The sequence below is a fragment of the Elephantulus edwardii genome, unplaced genomic scaffold, assembly GCF_000299155.1.
Source record: "Elephantulus edwardii isolate Elephantulus edwardi_28Jun2011 unplaced genomic scaffold, EleEdw1.0 scaffold00032, whole genome shotgun sequence".
Classification (NCBI taxonomy): Eukaryota; Metazoa; Chordata; class Mammalia; order Macroscelidea; family Macroscelididae; genus Elephantulus; species Elephantulus edwardii.
In genome coordinates this window covers 12,167,781-12,191,713 of record NW_006399782.1, presented here as the reverse complement: position 1 = coordinate 12,191,713, position 23,933 = coordinate 12,167,781, and the positions used below count along the sequence as shown (strand labels likewise).

Below are 23,933 nucleotides of genomic sequence, written 5' to 3'. Positions count from 1 at the left end.
TCTTTCTCTTTTCTTTCTCTTCAGAGCCGCTTGAACTTCCTCCTCCATTACAATTGCCTCTTGGTCATATGTTGTTTCTTTAAATTCTTCTCTGTTCGCTAATTTTTATTTATTTTTTTTCTTGGTATTGTATACTCTTCCCATCTCTTTTTAATGTTTCCTGGATCATTCAATATTCTGCCCATAGCATCCTCAAGCATTGCAACTCGTGGCTTGAATTTGTTCTTCAGTTACTTCAGCTTAAGAAATGTCGAGCAACGGATGCCTGGGGTTGCCATTGTTACCTGTTGACAAAGTTGGCAGTTTGACCCTACCTCCCGAGATTGGGCTATCCAGGGCTCTCGACCTCCCCAGGCAGGGGTGGATAGGACACCTTCAGAAGCTACCTGCACAGTCCCTGGACACCGCTCTCCAGGAAGTTGGGAGGACCCAGAGGACGGTGAGTCTGAGCTGGAGCTGGCTTGTACGGGTTGTCTATGAGAGAATCTCGGGTCATGTAGGGAATGGGGTGAGCTTTGCTCCAAGTTCATCATCCTTGCTGCAGCCTGAGGGTCTGTCTGCCCAGCCCCACTGTGGGTTTGCAGGAATCACAGCCAAGGTCTCCAGCCCCAAGGTACTGCTTTGCATTTGGAGTTGAGCCCTCAGGACCCAGAGAATCCCTCCGGGACACCAGGAAGCAGCTGCTGAGCACTCGGGCTGTGTCAGTGCCCCACTCGGCTCTGGATGCAGGTGCCTATCCTGGGAGCTCCCTGCTCTCCACGGGTTCCATTCTTCTCAGTGCCCAAGGCACCTTCGCTCTGGCCCTTGCCAAACTCCTGAGCTCCCGCAGGGAATAGAACCTTCACTTGCACAGCTCTGGCCGGCACTAGATGGTAATAGAAGGGACACTCAGCAGAAGCAGATCACGTGCTGCGCCTACAGCGCCCGCGGGAAGACTTCTGGACTCCTCTGGGTTCAGGAGAGTATGCGCGGGGACAGTGGAGCTCCTTGAATGCCTGCTACTTCCGTCACTGTTCTCTGCTAGTCTAACAGTAGTTGGTAGTTATGGTCAGAGGGGGTGGGTGGGCGGCACAGGGCTTGGGGTTTCTGTACTGTGTGACACAGGATGTAAGTAACAATCTGGAACTCCTAACTTACACTATTCTAGGAAGTACAGTAATGATTTGTGTGCAAAGATTTGAAATTTTAACAGAAAAAGTACCAAGTTACTGAAATTCAATAAAATATTTTTATTAATTTTAACTGGAAAAAAAAGTCGAGCAACAAACAACAAAACAATAACAACAACAACAACAAAAAACCCACACAAAAAAAAGAAAGAGGGAAAAAAAGAAAGGCTGAGCAAATTCAGCCCTTTGAATTTTCTGATTCCAGCTCTTCGCACATTTCATTATACTATCTACATTTGTCTTCTTGAGCTTTCCTTTGAAATCTTCTGTTTAGCTCCTTAACTTCCTGCTTTCTTCCCTTTGCTTTGGCTTCTTGGCACACTAAGGCAATATTCAGAGTCTCTTCCAACATCTTTCTCCTTCTTTTCTTCTTCCTCTTTCTTAGTAATAACTGCATTTTTCATGGATGATGTTCTTGATAACCTTCCACAACTTATCTGGTTTTTCTTCATTTTTCAAGGCCCCAAACCTGTTTATGAAATGAGGTTTTTTTAATTCAAGTGGGATAGACTCAAGGTAAAATTGCAGTTTTTATGAATTTGACTTAATTTTCCTCAGCATTTGGTATATGAGTAATTGATGATCTGTTCCACAATCAGCACCTGGTCTAGTTTTCACAGGTGATATTGAGCATCTCTAACAATTCTTTTCACAAATGCAATCCGTTTGATTCCTACTCACTGTTTCTTATAAAAAGTATTTTCAGTGAATAAATCATTGTATAAAATTCTATCATTCCATCTCCAGCCTTGTTTCTGTCTTTTTCCTTGTTCACAACTTTTGCATTCCAGTCACCCATTATTATTAATGCATCTTGGCTTCATGTTCAAATTATTTCAGACTGCAGTAATCAGTAGAAATCATCTCTTTCCTCGTCTTTGGCTCTGGATTTTGGTGCATATATTTCAATGATAGTGGTATTAACCGGTCATTTTGTACATGTGTGGACATTATCCTGTCACTTAAAACATTGCATTTCAAGATAGATCTAAAAATGGCCTTTTTAAACTATGAATGCAACCCCATTTTTCCTCATATTTTCATAGCTGGCATAGTAAATCACATGATTATCTGATTCAAACTGCTCCCTGCTAATCCATCTAATTTTGCCAATGCCTAATACATCAATATTTATATGTTCCATTTCTTTCTTAACAATGGCCAGTTTTCCTACATTCATGCTTCTCACATTCCACTTTCCAGTCATTCGTGCCTGCTTACAACTATTCCTCCTCTTTTGTATTTCCAAATTTCGGGGCTCAGCCTCCGTTGCCATGTCTGTTAGTCTATGTGTGCTCTCTACTCTTCATAGGATTTCCAAAGGCCTGCTATATTTGGAAGTGGATGCCAATCTTTCCTCCTAGTCTGTCCTAATTTGGATACTTAGCTTTAGAACAATATCTGACAGATAAACATTTTCCCAAAAGGAGCAAATGAAAAACACTTTCCATTTCTAAAGTAACCAACATACTCAGTGTAGGTCCCCGCTTTGACGCGTGTCTTGGTCCCATCCCTTTCCCCAGGTCCACCAGCATCCCCTTCCACCCTCCTGCCTAGCCTGGCCAGTGCCCACCTCTCTTGATGTGATGGCTCAGACCTCAAGTCATTTCTGTGGTGTCTTGCTCCTCATGTTGATGCCGGTCTCTCATGAGTGTAGAAGGCTTTAAGTGTGAATCCTAGGTATCAGCTTTAGGGGAGGATTTCTGTCTGAGGCAGTTCTGGAGAAAGGTGCTTGTTTCTGAGTCATTTTATGCTTTCCTATAGGGTCTCCATAATTCAGGATTGTCCCACAGCAGAGTGGTTAGCTTATATTCTAGCTGGAGAATATATAATAAGTAAGGACATAAATACAATTTCAGTGTTATATAAAAAGAAACCAAGCTGGTGTAATAGCATCTTCAGATGTGTTTATGAAAGCGGGAAGAAATACTTCAGACACATACCTGATAGAATGAGGAAAAGTTTTCTCTGAGATGATATTTGATTGAGACCTAAAATGATGAAAAGGAGAAGATCCAGGTTGATTCTGAAAAGAAGGAAGAACAACTGAAATGTCCTGAGGAATGTAACTATATTAATAGACACAAGAATATTATTAGACCATTGCAGCACTGCATGTTATTATTTTCTCTTTGTTATCAGCTGAGAAAATAATTTCAGAATCTTAAAAATGTATTACAAAATTTTGTACTGGGAGTAAATTCCAACTTCGAGCGGCCTGATAGGACAGATTGCTACAGCCCAGGATTTCTTAGCCTGATTGACTCAGGGACTGCAGCAGTGGTCTTGGGCATATTGGGGGTCATCAGCACGGTGCAGGCATGGCTAGGGTCAGATCTGTTGTTTATAGGATTGCTATGAGTTGAACTCTATGGCACCTAACAATGACCACAATAATCTTTACAGAAAAACAATTTTTATAGGAAACAGCAATCTTTTCTAGTAAAAAAAAAAAACAACCCAAGACCTCAAAACTCAACTCACTAGCTTTGAATGTGAACCAACTCATTGGTGACCCACCAGTGAATTGTGAATTTTTGGCTGCTTTAAATTGTATAGGAGGAGGTTGGCCATCTTTCTCCATTCAGCTGATGAATTAGAAATATTAGAGAAATTAGGTCTTTCAATTAGAAGTGCCAGAGAAATTAGGTCTTCGGGTTAGCAGCACAACTCCCTATGGACTATAGCACCAAGAGGACAAGTATGTTGATTAAATGGGTGGATATATTAATTTAATAATCATTAAGCTTTTCTCTACTAGGTACTCCAGAGATACAAAAAAGCCATGTAAAGGTCATTGTCTTCAAGACCTTACAGTTGTGAGTGGAAAATGATTATCAAGACAAGGTAATTAATGTTTCCCCAGCACCGAAATGGGGGTTTCTGGTGACCTAATGGTAAAGAATTGTGCTACCAGCCCAAAGGCACACAGCTCAAATCCACTAGTTCCTTCACAGGAGAAAGATGGGCAGTCTCCTCTTATGGGAAAACCCTCTGGAGGGTCAGCTGTGCATTGTTTGTGACTTGATAAAACATAACAACAACAGTATTAAAAGAATCCTTCCTCTACTTGAAAGATTTCAGAAAAACTTCATAGAGAAACAGGTAAGGCAGAGTTTTGAATGATCTAAGTTAGTTGAAGAAAAAAGCATTCTAAGCAAAGACATTCCAGGTAAAGCTTTGCAGGTGACAAAGTACATGTGTGGTTTGCACCATTCTCAAGTAGAGGCAATAAATTAAAACTACAAGCGTGTCCTGAAAGAGAGTGTCAGGCCCTGATCTCATCAAAGATGTGCTTATTAGCCTCAACAAGGTGGACTGAGGAGCCTGAACCTATCAGAGACCTGATGGCTCAGGATAGAGCAAGGTTCAGATCTGGGGCCAAGATGAGTACAAGCCAACTCTGTTTCCCCAAAACAAGTCTAGTGGGGCTATTTAAGCAGCAGAAAGAATAAGGATTCAAGTTAATGGGACCTGACAAACTAGCCTAATAGGGCAACTTAAAAAGTAGACAGAATAAGGGTCATAATGGATTAACATGCTGGAGTGGCCTTTTACTCTCATCTCAGATGCTGTTCCTCTATTGTTGCTGTTATGTATCATCCAGTTGGAACTGACTCATAGTTGACCCTTCATTGGGTTTTCAGAGGCAGTGAATTGCACAAGGGGAGACTGGCTTTTTCCCAAGGAGCAACTAGTAGATTTGAACTGTGTGACTTTGGTAGGCAGCACAACTCCTTACCACTAGGCCACCAGAGGGTAGCTGGAAAGTCACAAGAACGTAGCAAAGTTGTAGCTTTCCTCCCCCTCTCCTTCTCTAGAGTTTTCCTTACATCTTTCTCTTCTCCATCCCAATCAGATGTGTGGACTGCATTTAGAAGAGGCCACAGAACTTTATATTAAAGGGATATTATAGCTAATGTTAGATGGCTCTTGCCTGAAAGCATGGAGTCCCAGAGAAATGTCTATCTATGTTTCATTGACTACACAAAGGCATTTGACTGTGTGGATCACAACTAACTGTGGCTGACTCTGAGAAGAATGGGAATCCCAGAACACTTGATTGTGCTTATGTGAAACCTATACTTGGACCAGGGGGCAGTCCTCAGAACAGAGCAAGGAAACACTGCATGGTTCAAAACAAGGAAGGGTGTCTGCCAGGGCTGTATTCTGTTTCCATACCTTTTCAATCTATAAGCAGAATAGATCACCCATGACGCTGAGCTATATGAGGAGGAATGTGGCATCAGAATTGGAGGAAGATTCACCAACAACTTGTGTTATGCTGATGACACAACTCTGCTTGCTGAAAGTGAGAAGGGCCTGAAGCACTTGCTGCAGAAGGTCAATGACTGCAGCCTTCAATATAGGTTGAAGGTCAGCATAAAGAAAGGAAAGATTCTCACCACTGGGCTGCTTAGCAGCATCATGATAGATGGTAAAGAGATTAAGATTGTTAACACCTTTAGTTTGCTTGGTTCCACAATCAACACTTTTGGGATCAGCAGCTAGGAAATCAAAAGACAAATTGCATTGGGAATGTCTGCTGTCATGATACCTCCAGAGTACTGAAGAGCAACGATGTCAGTCTGGAGACTAAGGTATGCCTGATCGAGGCCATGGTCTTCACAATTATGTGTTATGCATCAGCAAGCCTGACAATGACTAGGTACGATAGAAGAACTGATGCCTTTGAGCTGTGGTGCTGGAGAAGAGTGTTGAATATACCATGGACTGCTAGGAGAACAAAAACAAGTTTGTCCTGGAGAGGGTGAAGCCAGGCTGCTCCTTGGAGGCAAGGATTCTGACGCTTCGTCTGACATCCTCTGGACATGTTGCAAGGCGGGATCAGTCCTTGGAGAGGGGCGTCATGCTTGGGAGGTGGAGGGACAGCGCAAGAGAAGAAGACCCTGGATGAGATGGATTGATTCAGTGTCTGGGGTAATGGGGGTAGGCGCGTCAGAAACACTAAGGTTGGCTCAGGATAGAGCAGGGTTCAGAGCTGCTGTACATATAGAGTAGCAGGAGACTCGACGGTACTTAACACAGTTCCCCTTTTCCTCACATCCGTTCCCATTTTCTTACCTATACCCCCTTTCCCTTTTGCTCCCTTTGCTTTTCCTCTGCACATTCTGCACCGCCCTTTTCTCTCAGAGCCCCGCCCCTCTAGAATAGTCCCACCCCTTAAAGCCCCGCCCCACACACTCGCCCCGCCTCTTACCCCATGCTCCTGCCCGCGGTTACCATGGCTACGGTGCAGCCACAGCGGAGTTCTCTACTTTGTTGGTGCTGAACAGGCCTGAAAGGGGACACCATGAGCCTCGTAGGGGACACCGTGAGCCGTACAGTGACCATCGAGGAGCCCCAAGCCAAGCCTCCGGTGTCTAAAACCCGGACCAGGATTATGTTGGAACTCAGGGGCAAAACTCCCAATCGAGTCTATGATTTCCTGTACGGTAAGGGCCGACCTCCCTCTTGGGTGGCCTTTTGTGGGTGAGATAGTGGGAGTGGAAAGCGAAAGGACGAGCCTCTGGACAGACCCTTAGCCTGTGGTTGTCCTCTGTAGATCAGGGGCGTTCGGAACTCTCCTGGTAGCTGCTCGATCTGGAGCATGTTCCAAGCACAGATCCACTCTGGATTTGTAAGCTGCCTTGTTTGTTATGGTTGTGTGCCTTCAAAGAATCGACCCCTAATAGTCCCACCGGCGGGTTTTCGGAGGCAGTAAATCACAGGGAGGAGATGGCCCATTTTTCTCCCGCGGAGCAGCTGGTGAATTCGAACCCTCCTGCCTTTAGGATTGCAGCAAAGCTTCTTGGAGCCGCCTTAACTTTGCTCCCTGTGCTGCCAATTTGCATAGCCCAGAGCCACGCTCCTGAAACCTTTCCCAGAGCTTGTTGTTGTTATGTGCCAGTCAAGTTACTTGCGACTCATAGCGACCCTATGTACAACAGCTCTAAACTCTGCTCTGTCCTGTGCCAATCGCACTGTCTCTGACACCCCCATCCCGATTACCCAGTCACTGAATCAATCCACCTCATAGAGGGTCTTCCCCTCCTGCGCTGTCCCTCCACCCTCCCAAGCATGATGTCCTTCTCCAAGGACCGGTCTCTCCTCACAACATGTCCAAAGTATGTTAGACGGAGCCCTAGAATCCTTGCCTCCAAGGAGCCACCCGGTTTTAACCCTTTCCAGGATGAATCTATTTTCCTAGCAGTTCATGGTACATTCACTACTCTTCTCCAGCACCACAGCTCAAAGGCATCAATTCTCCTTCTATCCTCCTTGGTCATTGTCCAACTTTCTGATGCATAACAAGTGATTGCGAAGACCATGGCCTGTATCAGATGCACCTTAGTCTCCAGAGAGACACCATTGCTCTTCAGTACTTTAGAGAGGTCCCTAACAACAGACTTTCCCATGGCAAATACACCTTTTAATTTCCTGGCTGCTGGTGCCAAGACTGTTGACTACAGAGCCAAGCAAACTAAAGCTGTGTACAATCTCAATCTCTACACCATCCATCCTGATGCTGCCAGTTGGTCCAGTGGTGAGAATCTTTGTCTTCTAGACATTGAGCCTCAATCCATACGGTATCCAAAAAAGTAAGGCATGGTTTGCAGGCTTGGAGAGTCACTCAACATGGAATTAGTGTTGAAACTGCATTAAATACTCGTATGATCATCAGCAATATACCCTCTTCCATGGAGCTACCCTATGCCTGATATTCTTCATTAAAAAGAGCCAGTCTTTCTCACCTTTGTTTTTCCTAATAAATTTACCTATCTCTACCAGAGCATTGTTTTAAAATTAGATCAGTTGCTTTCTTTGATGCCATTAAAACCTCAAACTTTTTTTTTATTCAGTAAAACTTTTATCTTCACCAAATCACAGTGAAAAGAACTTGACTAATTTTCCAATTTTTTTCCCTATCATTTACCTCGCTAAAACTTGGTATCTGACAAATGAAGACTTCTGCAGAATGTAATATTGTGGTAGCAATAATGATGTTGATTATTACAGACATTAAATTCTTTGAGTTTAGGCAGCTCTGGTGGTCTAGTGGTAAGAAATTGCACTCCAATCCTGAAGGCACGTGGTTCAAAGCCACTAGCTAGTCGGTGAGAGAAGGATGAGCAATCCCCTCCCGTGAAATTAACAGCCTATGAAAACCCATTGGAGGGTCAGCTATAAGTGAATTCAAAATCTTTCAGTGTAAAATGGGTAAATCCTACTTATTTATTTGACCATTAATTATAATTTATTTGAACATTGATACAATATTTTTCTGCCACCAGAAAAAATAAAGAGAAGCAGCTGGAAAATTTCTCTTACTCAGTATTCTAATTAAAAGGTCAACCATTCTTTATGTTACTTTACACAAATAAATTCCATTTTTGAAATGAAATCTGATGACATTTAAATTTGGAATGGTTTTGGTTTCTTTCCCAAAGGTACAGTATGAACAGAAAGGCAGCACTGGTGGCTTAGTGGTAAAGAGCAGTATCACCAGCCCAGAGGTACACAGTTCTAATCCACCAGCTGCTCCAAGGGAGGTAAATGGGCAGTCTCCTCCCATGTGATGTATTGTCTTGGAAAAACCCTCTGGAGGGTCAGATGTTTTCAACTCTATGATACTCAGCAACAATATACCAGCAGAATGCTGAAGGCCATTACTACAGCATATTGCAACATATGGACTCTTCACCAATTCTAGCGCACTTCCAAACTATATTTCACAGTCCTAGTGAGAACCCAGACACACCACCATCCTGGCCCAGCAAAAGAGACATGCATACCCAGGCTGCTTTTATCACCCTCTTTACCGTCCAGCTCAATTGCAGTTTCTTTTAGTGCCCTGACAGTCCATCTAGACCATGTTGTTATTGATATTACAGAATTGGAGCCAATTGCATCAGTAGCTGACCTTCTCTCAGGTTTTCCAAGGCAGTAAATCACGCAGGAGTAGAGTGCTCATCCTTCTCCAGCAGAGAAACTGGTGATTTGATACATTTCTTTCATTCCCTAAGTTCTTGTTCTATATATTTTTGTCGTCTCCTCAAGACCTATCCTAGTGCTGATCCTTAGGCTAGGTGCTTCATCGATGCTTATTGATTGAATGATTGCATTGACGATTACAAGAACTGTAAGCACACTCTTCCTGCTTCTTACCTATGATTCTCATTTCCACTTGTCCTTCTCTTGCGCTCCTTTTTTGCTTTCTGAACTTTATTCCTAAGGCAAATGCTGCCCTTTTTAGCTTGTGTGGTTTATTCTAAGGCATGAGTACATTTCTATTATTATTGTTCAATTTATTGGACTGATATTGTTTGAAAATTTAATCTGGGGGTGAGTTTTGTTTACATTCTAAGGGTGATTACATGTTTAAGCTTGGTTTTTTTTTTAAACCACTTTAGTTTTTAAAACCTTTTTTGTTTTAAACATATTCTTTCTTTTACTCCCCTACTTCTCAAATGCAGCAATTAGTTATTTTGTGAAGTACAAATATTCCTCTCTGCTACTTTTATTTTTAAAAAATATTTTCACACCCATGTTTATCATGGCTTTGTTCACATTAGCAAAGAGTTGGAAACAACCTAAGTGCCCATCAACAAACGAATGGATAGAGAAGCTCTGGTATATTCTCACAATGGACTACTATGCTGCATTGAAAAACAAGGAACTCATGAAATATTACACAAAATGGGCTACCCTGGAGGGCATTATGCTGAGTGAAATATCTCAGTCACAAGTGGACAAATATTGCATAGTGCCATTGTTGTAAAATGAGACTGACATCAGGATTGTGGGGAGACTGAGAAAGAGGGAATAATGTATACTGCATTGAAACAAATGAGAGAGAGAACTGTTTAAAAGGGATATATGATTGGGTATTATAGTCATGACAGGAGTCCAGAATGAAGGATGCATAGTGGAGTGGACTTGGGGGGAAAGGATTGTATAACAATGAAAGAATTTTTCTTTTGCTTTTCAAAGAGAAGAGTGAATTGGGAGGAGAGGGTGGGCAGGGAGAAAAATGCAACAATGAATGAATGGAAATCCAAAGTTCATTATAATTAATTAAAAAAAGGGAAAAAACTTTAAAAAATATTTTATTGTGGTTTAACTGAAAGTTTACAGAGAAAAATCAGTTTCTCATTCAGCAATTTATACCTAGATTGTTCCATGACATAGGTTGCAACCCCCACAATATATCTGCACTTTCCACATTTCCACCTTGGTTTTTCCTGTTTCCATTCACCCAAGTTTCTTGCCCTTTCCAGCATCCTTAACTTTGCTTTTGAGCAAATGCTGGTCTTTTGATCTAGTAGAATTTATTCTCCTGATACATATATTCCTCATAGGTGTTATTTCCCCACGATATTGTCTTGTTTTGTGTGGTTGAAAGGGAATCAATCTCCAGGAATGGTCTCATTATTATTTTATAGTGGAAATTTCCTGGGCTTGTTAAAATGGTATAACTTATTTTAAAATATGGGTAAATTGACTGAGGAACCCTTTCATAGAACAATTTTGCTTAGTATTTTCATGACTTTTAATAGTATAAACCTGGTAGTCAGGCAGACTGATAGTCAAGCCCTGACTCCCAGTTGTTAAATTACTAACATCTTTGAGTCTCAGGTTCCCTATATTCTATAAAGGAGACAGAGTGCCAACCTCATTGAGTTTTTGTGAGGATTAAGTGAAGTATTACATGGAAAACATTTAGCACCTGTGTAGACATAAGCCAACTCAATGTGACAACCAGCACAACAACAACAACATAAGTAAACTGTAGCACCTGGTGCTCCCATTAATTGAACCTCTCAGTTATGTTTTTACTGACTTTTGAGTCTTGATTATGATCACAACTATGTATGTTTCCACAAAACTTGTGTAGCGTTTCATTATTATCTTCTGTGGATTGGAAAAAATTATTTTGGAAGACCTCATATCTTTGCTCTCACCAGGGAAATAGGAGGGAAATGGTTTACTATTTGCTATTATTTGTTTTCCATGTGGAAATTCAGAGTGAAAAAAATAAAATTAACAACATAGTTGTAGCCATAGACCCAGTGATAAATTTTAAACCACTGAAAATAAGAGTCTGGGCAGAAATTACTTTTTGTCCCATCTGATTCTCAGTATTGTGAAATGTGTTGCATTGCTATACAAGAGGTGGAGACTGACGTCTACGGAGTGCTGCCTGGGACAAAAATGGGCAGTCTCTTCCCGTGAAGATTTACAGCCTCAGAAAAGTGGTTGCTCGGTGATAACAGCATTTGGATTGGTGTCTAGTGTACTGGGGTTGTTGAGATTATATTCTTTCTTCCCTTTTAACAGATGCTTTCAGTATGCCTTCAAATTAACTAGCCTGTAGCTTGCAGCCCATGAAATCTTCCCTCTTCTTTCGTAATTTTAATCTCTTCTCAACTTGAATCATAGACGTAAATAAGTAGTATGATACAGCTAAAAGGAGACCTAAAGAGATCTAAAGGTTGATGATAATAAAATTTATCTTTTCGGTCATGACTTGTTGCAGTATTAAGGGTTTATTGTTCAAAATGGCTAGCTTGACTTTGACTTTAGTACATGGATGCGTGGGACAGGCGAATAGGGTGTGTTTGTCTATCCACAAGGGGATTAGCTAGTCTTGCCACTAAATAGAACAGACTTAGTGGTAGATTTTGAAAATCTCACCACTGGCAGAGAATGCAGCTGTGCCCTTCAGGGCCAGAGATTTTATTTTTGCACCTGCAAGAACTACAGGAGAGCAGCAGCAACCAAAGCAGAGAACTAGAGACCCCACATGAGACAGAGCTGACCCTGGGATTGCTACCCCACAAAATCAGAGCCAAGTGCCTACACTTCAGTTGGTTAGAAGACTAAAGGAGAGAGCCATAATTGGCATGACTAAGACCTTTATAACACTGGCCTAAAGCCATGAGGCGGGAGGCTGAAGGGATTCAGAAGCTGTCCTCATTATGAACATGCTTCAGAAGCTGTCCTCACTGAGAAATTGTATCCTGTTGCTGACTGAAATAGTATCTTTTTAACTTCCCTATTGCAATCACTTATTATGCATCAGAGAGTTGGACAATGACTAGGGAGGACAGAAGGAGAATTAATGCCTTTGAGCTGTGGTGCTGGTGAAGAGTATTGAATGTACCATGAACTGCCATGAAAACAAACAGATTCATCCTGGAGAGGGTTAAACCAGGCTACTCCTTGGAGGCAAGGATTCTGGGGCTTCGTCTGACATACTTTGGACATGTTGCAAGGAGGGACAGGTCCTTGAAGAGGGACATCCTGCTTGGGAGGGTGGAGGGACAGCGCAGGAGGGGAAGGCCCTCTATGAGGTGGATTGATTCAGTGACTGGGGTGATCAGAATGGGTGTGTCAGAGGCAGTGCGATTGGCACAGGATAGAGCAGGGTTTAGGGCTGTTAAGATAGGGTCGCTATGAGTCGCAAGCGACTCGATGGCACATAACAACAACAACAATAAAACCCCTCAATTGTGAGTACGATTTGTTGTATTCTGTGAGCTACTGCAATGGATTTCAAACCCAGTAGAGCCATAACATTACTACTGGAATTAGTGAAAAGATATGTGGAGCGTGGGGGAATGTCTGACCTCGTGGGAATTGGTTTTGTGATGTGGATGTTGGTGGTGGGAAGAGTTCTCCTTTGTGGCGTTAGCAGAGGTTGGGTATAGCCATCTCCAGGCTGTCCTACCTGTTTTTACACTGTATATCAATTTGCCTTCTTGATGTCTCCATGTGGGTGTATGTTGACCCCTTAGACATGTTTTTAAAGTGTTTTCCCCAAGCCGGCTGCACCACACTTTCATCTCAGTTAACGCCACCTTCCAGTTATTAGTCCAAAAATCTTAGACTTCTTCTTATCTCTTTGTTTTCTTTCATACTACTCCAACCCAACAGTGAATTTTGATGGTTCTACTTTTAAGAAGATACCTAGAAAGATGATGCATATTTCATCAGATCTATTCCTAAGATATTGGCATAAGACACCATCATCTTTTCTGGAATGCCTCCTAAGAGGCATTTTTCTGGAATGCCTCCCCCCCCCCACACACACACACACATACACACCCCTCTTCAATTGTTTTGCTCCAGTCTGTTCTTAAATTGGAAGCCACAGTGAACTTTTAAAATTACAGTTCAGATTTTATCATCCCTTGCCTAAAAAACCCCTTGTGATGGTTCCCAACTCACTCAGATTAAAAGTCAAATGCATTGGGTATTCTACAAGGCAGTATGTGATCTAGCTCCCAGATAACATCTCTGATTTTTAAATCTACTTTTCTTTCTCTCCTTCATTCTTTTTCAGTCGTCCTGTTGTTAGGTACTATCGAGTCAACTGTGATTTATTGTAACCCTATAAACAACAGGGCAAACATGACTCCATCCTAAACTATCCCCACAATCTCAGTTATGCTTAAAGCTGTTGCTGCAGCCTCCATGTAAATCTGTCCTTTTGAGACACTCTCCTTTATCAGGAATGATGTTCATCTCCATGGACTAGTCTTGTTCTGACAAAATGCTCCAAGTAAGAGATGAAGGAGCATTCTGGTTTCACTTCTTCCACAACAAATCTGGTGGTTGTTTTGGTAGTTTATGGTATAATCCGTAGTCTTCACACCACAATTCAAAGAAGGCATCACTTGCTCTTCATCATTGACCAAAGCTCATATGCATATAAGGCAATTGAAAATACCAGTAGTCAGATGCACCCTCATCATCAAATGACATCCTGGCTCTTTAGTTCTTCAGAGAGGTTCTTCACAGCACATTTGCCCATCATAATACATAATTTTATTTCTTTTTTTTAATAATAAGAATTAGTTTATTAGTGACTATTTTAGCAAAACTAACAACACATATAATTTATCCTATGCAGACCAGAAAGAATGTGTCAATCATAGTAAAATAAATAACTAAAATATAGCCAAAGTCACAAGGCTAGGAAGCTCTGCAAATGTCACTAGATTCTCTCTCACATCAAGTACTAGATCGCCTAATACCCCTAGTTGTTTGGGTTTTCTTTTTTATTTTATTTTTTGCTAGCAGAAAAGAGTGGTGTATATGCTCTTTCAAACATTTCCTGTTTTTTGTTGTTTTTTCTTTATGTAAACACTAGATATTAGTGATTTCTTGACTATTGTTTCCCTAGACATTGATTGTAGATCCAAGTGAAATGAAATCCTGGACAACTTAAATCTTTTCTTCATTTTCCACGTAGTTTATTAGACCAGATGTGATTATTTTAATTTCCTTTTTAAAATTTAATTTTATTAATTTTAATGAATATTTACAGAGATTTTGGATTTTAATTCAGTCATTATTGCACTTTTTTTCTTTACCCCTCTCCCCCCAGTTTGCTCCTCTCTTTGAAAAGCAAAAGATAAACTTCTACGTTTGTATACGACCTCGGCCCTGCCACCCTCCCGCCCCAAATGCACTCCACTATGCAACCTTAATTCTGGATTCCTGTGATAATCATAATATGCTATCATATATAACTTTTTTTTTACCAGAAAAATGTATGTTTGTGTTTTATTCAATTTACAAAGGCATTTGACTGTGTGGACCATAACAAATTATGTAAAACTTTAAGAACAAGGGGAATCACAGAACATTTAATTGTATTCATGAGAAATCTATACCTGGATCAAGAAGCTGTTGTCCAAATGGAGGAAGGTGACACTGCATGGTTTGAAATCAGGAAAGGTGTGCATCAGGGATTTATCCTTCTTTCATACCTATTCAATCTGTATGCTGAGCAAATAATTAAACCTGGGCTCCATGAAGATGTGACATGATGATTGGTGGGAGACTCATAAACAACCTGAGTTATGCAAAACTAGGCATGCTGAAAATGAGGAAGACATGAAGTGCTTGCTGCAGAAGAGCTACAGCCTTAGATATGGATTATATACATGTATATATCTCAACACCAACGAAACATAGGTCCTCATCACAGGGCAACAATCAACATCATGATAGACAAAAATAGGATTAAAGGTGTCAATTATTTAATCTTGCTTGAGTAATAATCAACACCCATCAGAAAATCTTGATACCTCAGAAAATCAGGAGACATATTACATTGGTCAAGTTGCTGTCAGGAATATCTTCAAAATACTGGAGAGTAACAATTTCAGCTTGAAGATTAAGTTGCACTTGATCAAGCCAGGGTATTCATTTAAAAAAAAAATTCTGGTTTATTTTCAAAGGTTTTTTTAAAAAAATAATTTTAATGAACATTTATAGAGATTTTGGATTTCCATTCATTCATTGCTGCACTTCTCTCCCCGCCCAGCCCCCCCCTCCCCCCCAGTTTGCTCCTTTCTTTCAAAAGTAAAAGAAACACTCCCTCCCTGGTACACAATCCCCCTGCACCCCTCCCACCACCCCAAGTACATTCCACTATGCAACCTTAATTGTGGACTCTTGTGATAACCATAATACCCTATCATATATCTCTTTTAAATTATTCATTCCCTCATCTGTTTCAGTGCAGTATACACAATATATCCAGTTTTCTCAGTCTTACCCCAACCCTGTTATCAGTCCCATTTTATAGCAGTGGCACCATGCATTATTTGTCCTTTTGCAACTGAGATATTTCACTCAGAGTAATGTCCTCCAGGCTCACCCATTTTGCATAATATTTCATGAGTTCCTTGTTTTTCAATGCAGCATAGTAGTCCATTGTGTGAATATACCAGAGCTTCTCTATGCATTCGTTTGTTGACGGGCACCTGGGTTGTTTCCAACTCCTTGCTATTGTGAACAGAGCCATGATAAACATGGGTGTGTATATATCTGCTTAGATGTCAGTTATGGTCTCTTTGGGATATATTCCCAGTAGTGGAATTACTGGGTCAAATGGTATCTCTATTTGCAACTTTTTGAGAAAGCGCCATACTGCCTTCCACAGTGGCTGCACCATTTTACACTCCCACCAACAGTGAATAAGGGTTCCAGTTTCTCCACAACCTCGCCGGCATTTGTTGCCTGCTGTTCTGTTAAATTTTGCTATTCTTACTGGGGTGAGATGATGATATCTCATAGTTGTTTTGATTTGCATCTCTCTTAGAGCTAGGGATTTTGAACATTTCTTCATGTGCTTGTTGGCCATCTGAATGTCTTCTTTGGTGAAGTGTCTGTTTATTTCCTTTATATTGACTTAATTGTGGGGTGTTCTGGTGGCATAGTCCACAGGGACCGCTAAGCCAAAGGCCACTTGTCTCCATTGATTCCCATCCACCAGTGGCTCCTCAGGAGAAAGATGCACAATTTCCTCCCTCATGATTTTTAGCCTTGGAAAGTCACTGCACTATGACAAACTGACAGATGAGTGGTGGTTATCTCTTAATAAAGAATGAACTTTTGTAATGTCAATTCTGAGGTAAGGTGTCTTCCCTGTATACTGAATATGAGAGGAGCAGGCAAGCACTACTTCTTTCACTATATCTGGGCTTAGTGCGTATGTACATGCTCCTTACTTGGGGAGTATTTCCCGGGCTAATTCGTTCATAGGGTGGCTATGAGTCGTCTACTACTCGACAGCACTTAACAACAACAATCAAGCCCACAAGGAGGTATGCTCAGAGAAGTGAAAAGAGCATGTTGAGGATACAGCATTTGAGAACAATGTTGGTTTTGCCTTCTCAATTCCATAAATTTACTTCAGGATACATCGAAAAGAAACACATTTTAACAAGGTTTAAGAAATCCTCACAGATAACAGGAGGGGCCATAGATGCTGCTGAGTTAAGCAATACCTCCTTGAAGGAGAGGTAGTCTGTTCCTTATACTACTTTATTGCTTGTTTTGCAGATCCTTTGTTTATTGTATCAAGTGAGAGAGACCATGCACAGGCAAATATCAAAGCCACCATGGCTCAAAACAAGCTGGTAAGTCTAACTCATCCACTGATGAGCCACTTAGTCTGGCCAGTTGCCTTCATCAGACTGAATCATTTGCAGCTCTCCCCTGGATTTTGTGCTCTTCAGAATTGCTAGTGGCCCAGTGTGAGGATGAATTAACTTATAGGGAATAATTGACTCATTATAAACCACTTTATTTTTAATGGGAGCTATCTTATAGGATCATATATATTCTGTCAGATAAGGCCACTGTAAATTGCACTCAACTCAATGAAACAGTCACAATAACATGCTATAAATACTATGCTGCACCTTTTAAATTATTTACAGTTTAAAGTATGACGCTTTAGGAAATCTAATGGTGTAATTTTGTCCATTTCCTCGCTGCTTCCCCATCCTAACCTAGAGAAGAATTCCCAGATTTAGATCCATGTTCAGTAACCTGAGGCATTACCCTCGATTTTGTCTGTACTGGGACAAGCATGATCCCGTCCCAGCCTTCATTAACCGGAGGTGGAGAGGAGCTGACGAACAGCAGAGAGCAGCGCTCCAGCAACTTGCAGCGTAAGTGCCTGGCAGCTGCTAAGAACATGTTTTCCTTTTAAAAATTTCTATTAGCTTATTCTGCATGATTTAAAACTGTAAAGTTATGATGTTATACCTAGGCCAGTGGACCCCCAACTCTTTTTCTCAACTTATCTGACTCATATAAATGAGCCTGATTCAGGGATAATAGCATTTCTATTGGTAAATAGTAATTAGTAAATGGTATATGAATGTCAGAAGGACATGTGTATTAAAAGGCAACTTAACATGCAGGATGACTGAGCTTTTAGAAATTGCAAGTGCACATTTCTGCTAGTATCCAAACAAATGATTTTGTGGAGACTGCCACCCAGAGCCCCCCTCAGATACATATCTCTTGAATTCCCTATTCTTTTAATGATTTACAAATGTGCATTTAGTAAATACAAAAAAAAATAAGTATTTAGGACCTAATGCTTCTGCTAGGCCTGGGCATAAAAAAAAATTATCTTTTAAAACTTGGTTATTTTAATGAGGTATTAATTAATTTGGGGCATTATCATACTTGGCAGTAGTTAAAACATGCAGCTCCTAAGCAAAAGGTGGGCAGTTTGAACCCATCAGGCTTTCCATGAGAGAAAGATGCCAGACCAGCTTCTGTAAAGATCAAAGCCCTGATAACATTATGTGGCAATTCCACTCTGGCACTCTTAAGATGAACTCAGTTCTACAACAACGGGTTTGGTTTTGGGGGAGTTGACTCTTTTCTCAGCTGACCCTTCGTCTTAGTAGTTCTTGGTTTTGGGGAAAGTGATCATATCTGGTCCAACATGTAGGACAGTAACTGCATGTTGGAGAGGACTTTGTTCTTAGAATGTAATACCCGGATACCTCCTATTTTGTAGACATAAGGAGTCTTGGTGTCTCAGTACATTAAGAGTTATATTGCTAACCAGAGGTCAACTCTTTGGAAGAAAGATGGTCAGTCTCTTCCGGTAAAGCTGTTTAGCCTTGGATAACTAATAGAGGGTCACCAAGTCAGAGTCGCCTTGAGAGCAGTTTTTGGTTTTATAAACCTAGAAGTAGCTAGTAGAAATTACAAGTGGAACTGTTGTCTTAAACTTGAATAATGTTTTCCTGCTTCATTTTAGATGTGACCCTTCTTTTCAGATGCCTAAAGAAGTTTATGAAGATCCTGAAGTTACTGGAAGGAATCGCTATAAATATTTTGAAAGGTAGAAAGTAATTATAATGTACATGAACCCTGGTTTTATTAGAGAATAATTTTACTATACTGATAATAAATACCATTTTTTAAAAGTGCTTTCAATTTATCAGGTGCCATTTTAAGTGGTTTACACACATATCATGTACTTTTTATAATAGGAAAAATAGATCTTTCTTCTCATTCTACCAGGAAGTAACTGACACCCAGGGAGAGAGATAATTGCTCCAAGTCACACAGCTGGCAAGTGGGAGAGCTGGGATTTCAACTAGATTTGTCTGACTTTAGAGGTTCTGATTGTGCATGATAATGCATATTTGAAAACAAATTGAAGTCACCAAATGAAGGGAGAGAGAGCAGAGGTGTCATGGCATTTACAGGGCAGGTAAAATTGTTAGAAGGTGGAAAGTGGACAGAAATTATTAGTGAGCAAGTGGTCTCTTTGAATGCTGTCAAAACCAGCAAGGCCAGGAGAGTCTTCTGCTTAATTTGTAATTAATACTCACGTGATGACCATGCACTTTATTAAAATGAAGATGGGTGTTTTCTTATAGATCTTACCATAGTTGTTGCTGTTAGGTGCCATCAAGTCAAGCACAAATCATTGCGACCCTGTGAACAGCAGATCTGAACCCTGCCCTATCCTGTGCCAGCCTCATCAGTTCTGACACACTGAGCCAGTTGCTGGATGCCACAGCTACATAAGCTTCCTCGAGGAAGTAAATTTGTAATCCACATTATTACTTATAAGAAACCTCTTCTGGATATTTTATGAATCAGAATATTTCAGAGAAATGTTAAAACATGAAATATCATCTCTCTCTAAAATACCATAGATTCTTTTGTAGGAGGTTTTAAATGAAATCATAGAGAATTTCAGAATATCTCAGGGAACTTGGGAAATAACCGCCAGCTGAATTTCAGTGTGACATCCTTACCATCTACAGGTAAAACTAGAGTTTTACTGTGGCAATTGGACAATTAAAACAGACATTCGGATGGCGGGGAAGAAGAACAAACTGGGGAGGAGGGTGGAGAGAATGGTGCGGCAATGAAGGAGTGAAAGCCCAGAATCCCTGTGAATGTTCATTGAAACTAATAAAATTTAATAATAATTAAAAAAAAATAGAAATAAAACACTAGAGTTTTACTTAAAATGCAAATACTTCTACCCTCATCTGTATCTACTGACTTTATTGGGCCTGATCTTTTTTTAAATTGTGTGTTTATTACATTGTAAAGTGTTGCTTTCATATTTACAAAAGTCATGTGAGGTAGTAGGTAATGCAGAAATGAAAATACAGTTTGACCAAATTTGAATGACTTGACCAGATTCAAACAAACAGTATTTAAGGCAACAGAAGAACCTGGAGTTCTTACTCTAAATTTGGTATTCTTTCCATTATTTTTACACTGCCATGTCAAGTGTGACGAATCTCATGTTTTTTCTTTCTTTATTCTGGAATGTGTCAGAAAACTCACCCAAGAGAATCATGAATTCTCATTAAGTAATCATCTGCCATTTTTTAATTTAGAATACATTTAAAATGCTATTAAGACTGTTAATGAAACCACTGGACTGGTTAAGCATAATGGCATAGCTGAATTGGTGCTTTGAACAAGTGTATCCTCTACACTGGGTATTCTAACGTTTGATAATTGCTGATATGTGAAATAATCAAACTCACTGATTATAAAGGATGAATATTAGAGATGAAAAGAACTTCAGTGTGCACCCAGTGGAAAATTCTCCAGTCCTGTCTTTTTCTTCCCACAGACCTTTCCTGCAGGGTTTTAAACAAGTACCATTCAACGTCGTCTTTTCAATACCCAAGTAAGTAACTATTATTAAAAACTATTTTCTAATTTTTTTTATTGTTTGTTTCCTATTTGATTCTAGAACATAGTTACCTAAACCAGCATTTTTCTAACTATGGGTCACAAATCATATGTTATGAAATCTTAAAAAAGAAGATTATGAAATCTTCTTGGGATATATACGCACTTGTGATACAAAGTGTGCTTTTATGTGTTGTAATAAAATATAGTGTAAAAATTGTTTAAACACCTTCTCTTGCTACCCTGAAACATACAGTTCTTCAATATTTTATCATGATAATGAATCCCCCATGAAGTGTTTTTCAGATGCTAAGATGGTGTAACTTATTAATCATCTAATCTACTCAAGGCAGTGTTGAATACAAAGATAAGTAAAACATGATTTCTATCAAAGGCTGAAACTCAGATAAATGTATAGTTCTCCAGCCTTCACTTGTCATTTGAGACATCAAAGCTACAGGATCCCCTTAAAAATCCTTCCCTGCCCCCCACATTCTTTCTTATGTTAAAATAACATTTAGAACAAAAAAAAATTACAAAGCATTCGTAAAATGATAAAAAAGATAGATATCTTTTTTTTAAATTCCCAGATTTCTGAGGGATAGAAATTTCTAAATAGATATTTACTTAAGCCTGAATTTGCAGATAGCTGTTTTATAAATATTTGTTATTGTTGTTATGTTTCCTTCAAATTACAGTCGGCCCATAGCTGATGTGTCATAGGTATACTATGCCAGGAAGGAAAGCACAGGAAGAATGGTGTTACCTTCATAGTTAAAAAGACAATTTCAAGTTCCATCGTGAAGTACAAAGTTGTGAGTGATATTATCCATATGTCATGAGAAACCCCTTTTAATACCACTGTATACCTAGTGATTGTACTGCCAATGCAAAGTTATGAGTTATGATTCACCAGCTGCTCTTGTGGGAGAAAGATGAGCAGTCTCCTCCCATGTGACTTACTCTCTCTGGAAAACACACTGACACATCAGCTATGGGCTGACTGTAATCTGAAGGAAACACAACAGCAATAACAAATATTTATAAAATAGCTACCTGAAAATTCATGCCTAAGTAAATTTCTATTTAAAAATTTCTATCCCTCAGAAATCTGAGAATTAAAAAAAGAGATCTATCTTTTTGATCATTTTATGAATATTTTTACTTATGTGCAAGTTCAAATTGAGACCAAAGAAAATGAAAACAAGTCCATGAGAATAACAACAACAAAAAAGATATTGAGTCTATCCCACCTAAAAAAATCATCTAAGAATAGATTTGAAGCATTGAATAATGGTTGAAGATGGGGTGAGTTGTAAGATGACATCAAGCATATCATCCATGAAGAGAGTAAAAGGCCACTAAAAAAGACAGAGGAGGAAGAAAAAGCCAAAATAGATGTCAGAAAAAAACTCTGAAAATTACAATAGAGCATCAAGAAGCCAAAAAATGGGAAGAGATGCTGACGTAGATGAGCTGAACAGAAGATTTCAAAGGGCAACTCAAGAAGGCAAAGCAAACTATTAAAACATAATATACAGAGACTTAGAATTGGATAACTGAAAGGGGAGAACTCGCTTGGCATTTCTCAAGCCAAAAGAGCTGAAAAATAAATTTAAGCCTTGAGTTGCAATACTTAGAGGTGCTATGGGCAAATTCTGGAATGATTCAGGAAGCATCAAAAGAAGATGGAGGGAATACACAGAATCACTGTACCAAAAAACCCCCTAGCTGACATGGAAATATTTCAGGAGATCAAGAAGCAATGGTAAGGAAAGAAGACATTCAAGCTGCAGTGAAGGCACTGGCAAAAGGTAAGGCCCCAGGAATCAATGGTGTACTAATTAACATGTTTCAGATGACAGATGCAGTCCTAGATGTGCTCATTCGTTAATCTATGCCAGAAAATTTGGAGGACAGCTGTCTGGTCAACTGACTGTAAGAGATACATATTCCCATTTAGAAAAATTATCCAACGTGAAAATTACTGAATAATATCATTAATATCACATACAAGTAAAATATTGCTGAGGGTTATTAAAAACTGACTATAATAGTACATACATGGGAAACTGGTAGGAGTTGAAGTTGGATTTAGAAGAGTTTGGGGTCCCAGAGATATCACTAATGATGTCAGTTGGTTCCTGGCTGAAAGCATGGCAAAAGATATCTAATTGTATTTTATTGACTATGTAAAGGCATTTGACTTTGAGGATCATTGAGAAGAATGGGAATCCGAGGACACTTACTTGTGTTCATATGAAACCTATACCTAGACCAAGAAGCTATTGTTCAAACAAAGCAAGGGACCACTACATGACTTAAAATTTAAAAAAGGTATGTGTTAGGGTTGTACCTTTTCCCCATATCTATTCAATCTGTATGCTGAGCGAATTAAGAAGCTGGACTCTATGAAGAAGAATGTGGCACCACAATTGGAGAAAGAATCATCAATAATCTTCCTTATGCATCTGATACAATCTTGCTTGCTGAAAGTGAGGAGGATTTGGTGCAGAGGATCAAACACTGCAGCCTTCAATAAAGAATGCATCTCAATGTCAAGAAAACAAAAATTCCCGCAACTTGACAGATAGGCAACATCATGACAGATGGAGAAAAGATTGAAATTATCAATGACTTCATCTTACTTGGATACACAATCAATACACTTGGTACTAGTAGTCAAGAGACCAGGAGACAGATTGCCTTGGGATAGTCTGCAGTCTGGGACCTCTCCAAATTACTGAGATGTGATATTACTTTTAGAACTAAGCACCTGATTCAGACCATGGTCTTTTCTATCTTTGCTCCTGAGAGCTGGACAAAGAATAAGGAAAATAGGGGGGAAATGGATATCTTTGAACTGTGGTGTTTGAGAATAGTACCAAATAGTCCAATGACAGCCCAAAGAACAAACTTTCTTGGACAATGTGCAGGCTAAGTGCTCTTTGAAGGCATGGATGGTAAATCTTCATCTCGCATACTTTGAGCATGTTGGGAGGAGAGGCTATTCCTAAGACATCATGCTTGGAAAGGTGGAAGGACAGCTAAGGAGAGGGAGACCTTCAACCACATGAATTGACACAATGACAGCAGCAATGGGCTTGAGTATGGCAGAAATTGTAAGGTTGGCACAGGATAGGACAGGTTTCATATCTGTTGATCATAAGGTCACTATGAGTCATGCTTGATAGCACTTAACAACAATAACAAGACTCCAGAGCATTCCTTAATAACAGCAAATCAGTTTTTCTTTTTTTT

The 23,933-nt window shown here is 39.9% G+C and overlaps 1 protein-coding gene across 1 annotated transcript in view; it reads left to right on the top strand.

Moving 5' to 3' along the window:
- The first annotated feature begins 17,038 nt into the window (after positions 1 to 17,038).
- The window catches only part of MAATS1 (MYCBP-associated, testis expressed 1), a 62,701-nt gene continuing 55,806 nt past the window's right edge, over positions 17,039 to 23,933 (top strand). The window contains exons 1-4 of the mRNA XM_006884317.1: positions 17,039 to 17,110; positions 17,490 to 17,647; positions 18,760 to 18,843; positions 20,611 to 20,667. Coding sequence (XP_006884379.1) covers positions 17,093 to 17,110; positions 17,490 to 17,647; positions 18,760 to 18,843; positions 20,611 to 20,667 — 317 coding nt within the window. The 5' untranslated portion in view covers positions 17,039 to 17,092. The remainder of the gene's footprint in view (positions 17,111 to 17,489; positions 17,648 to 18,759; positions 18,844 to 20,610; positions 20,668 to 23,933) is intronic.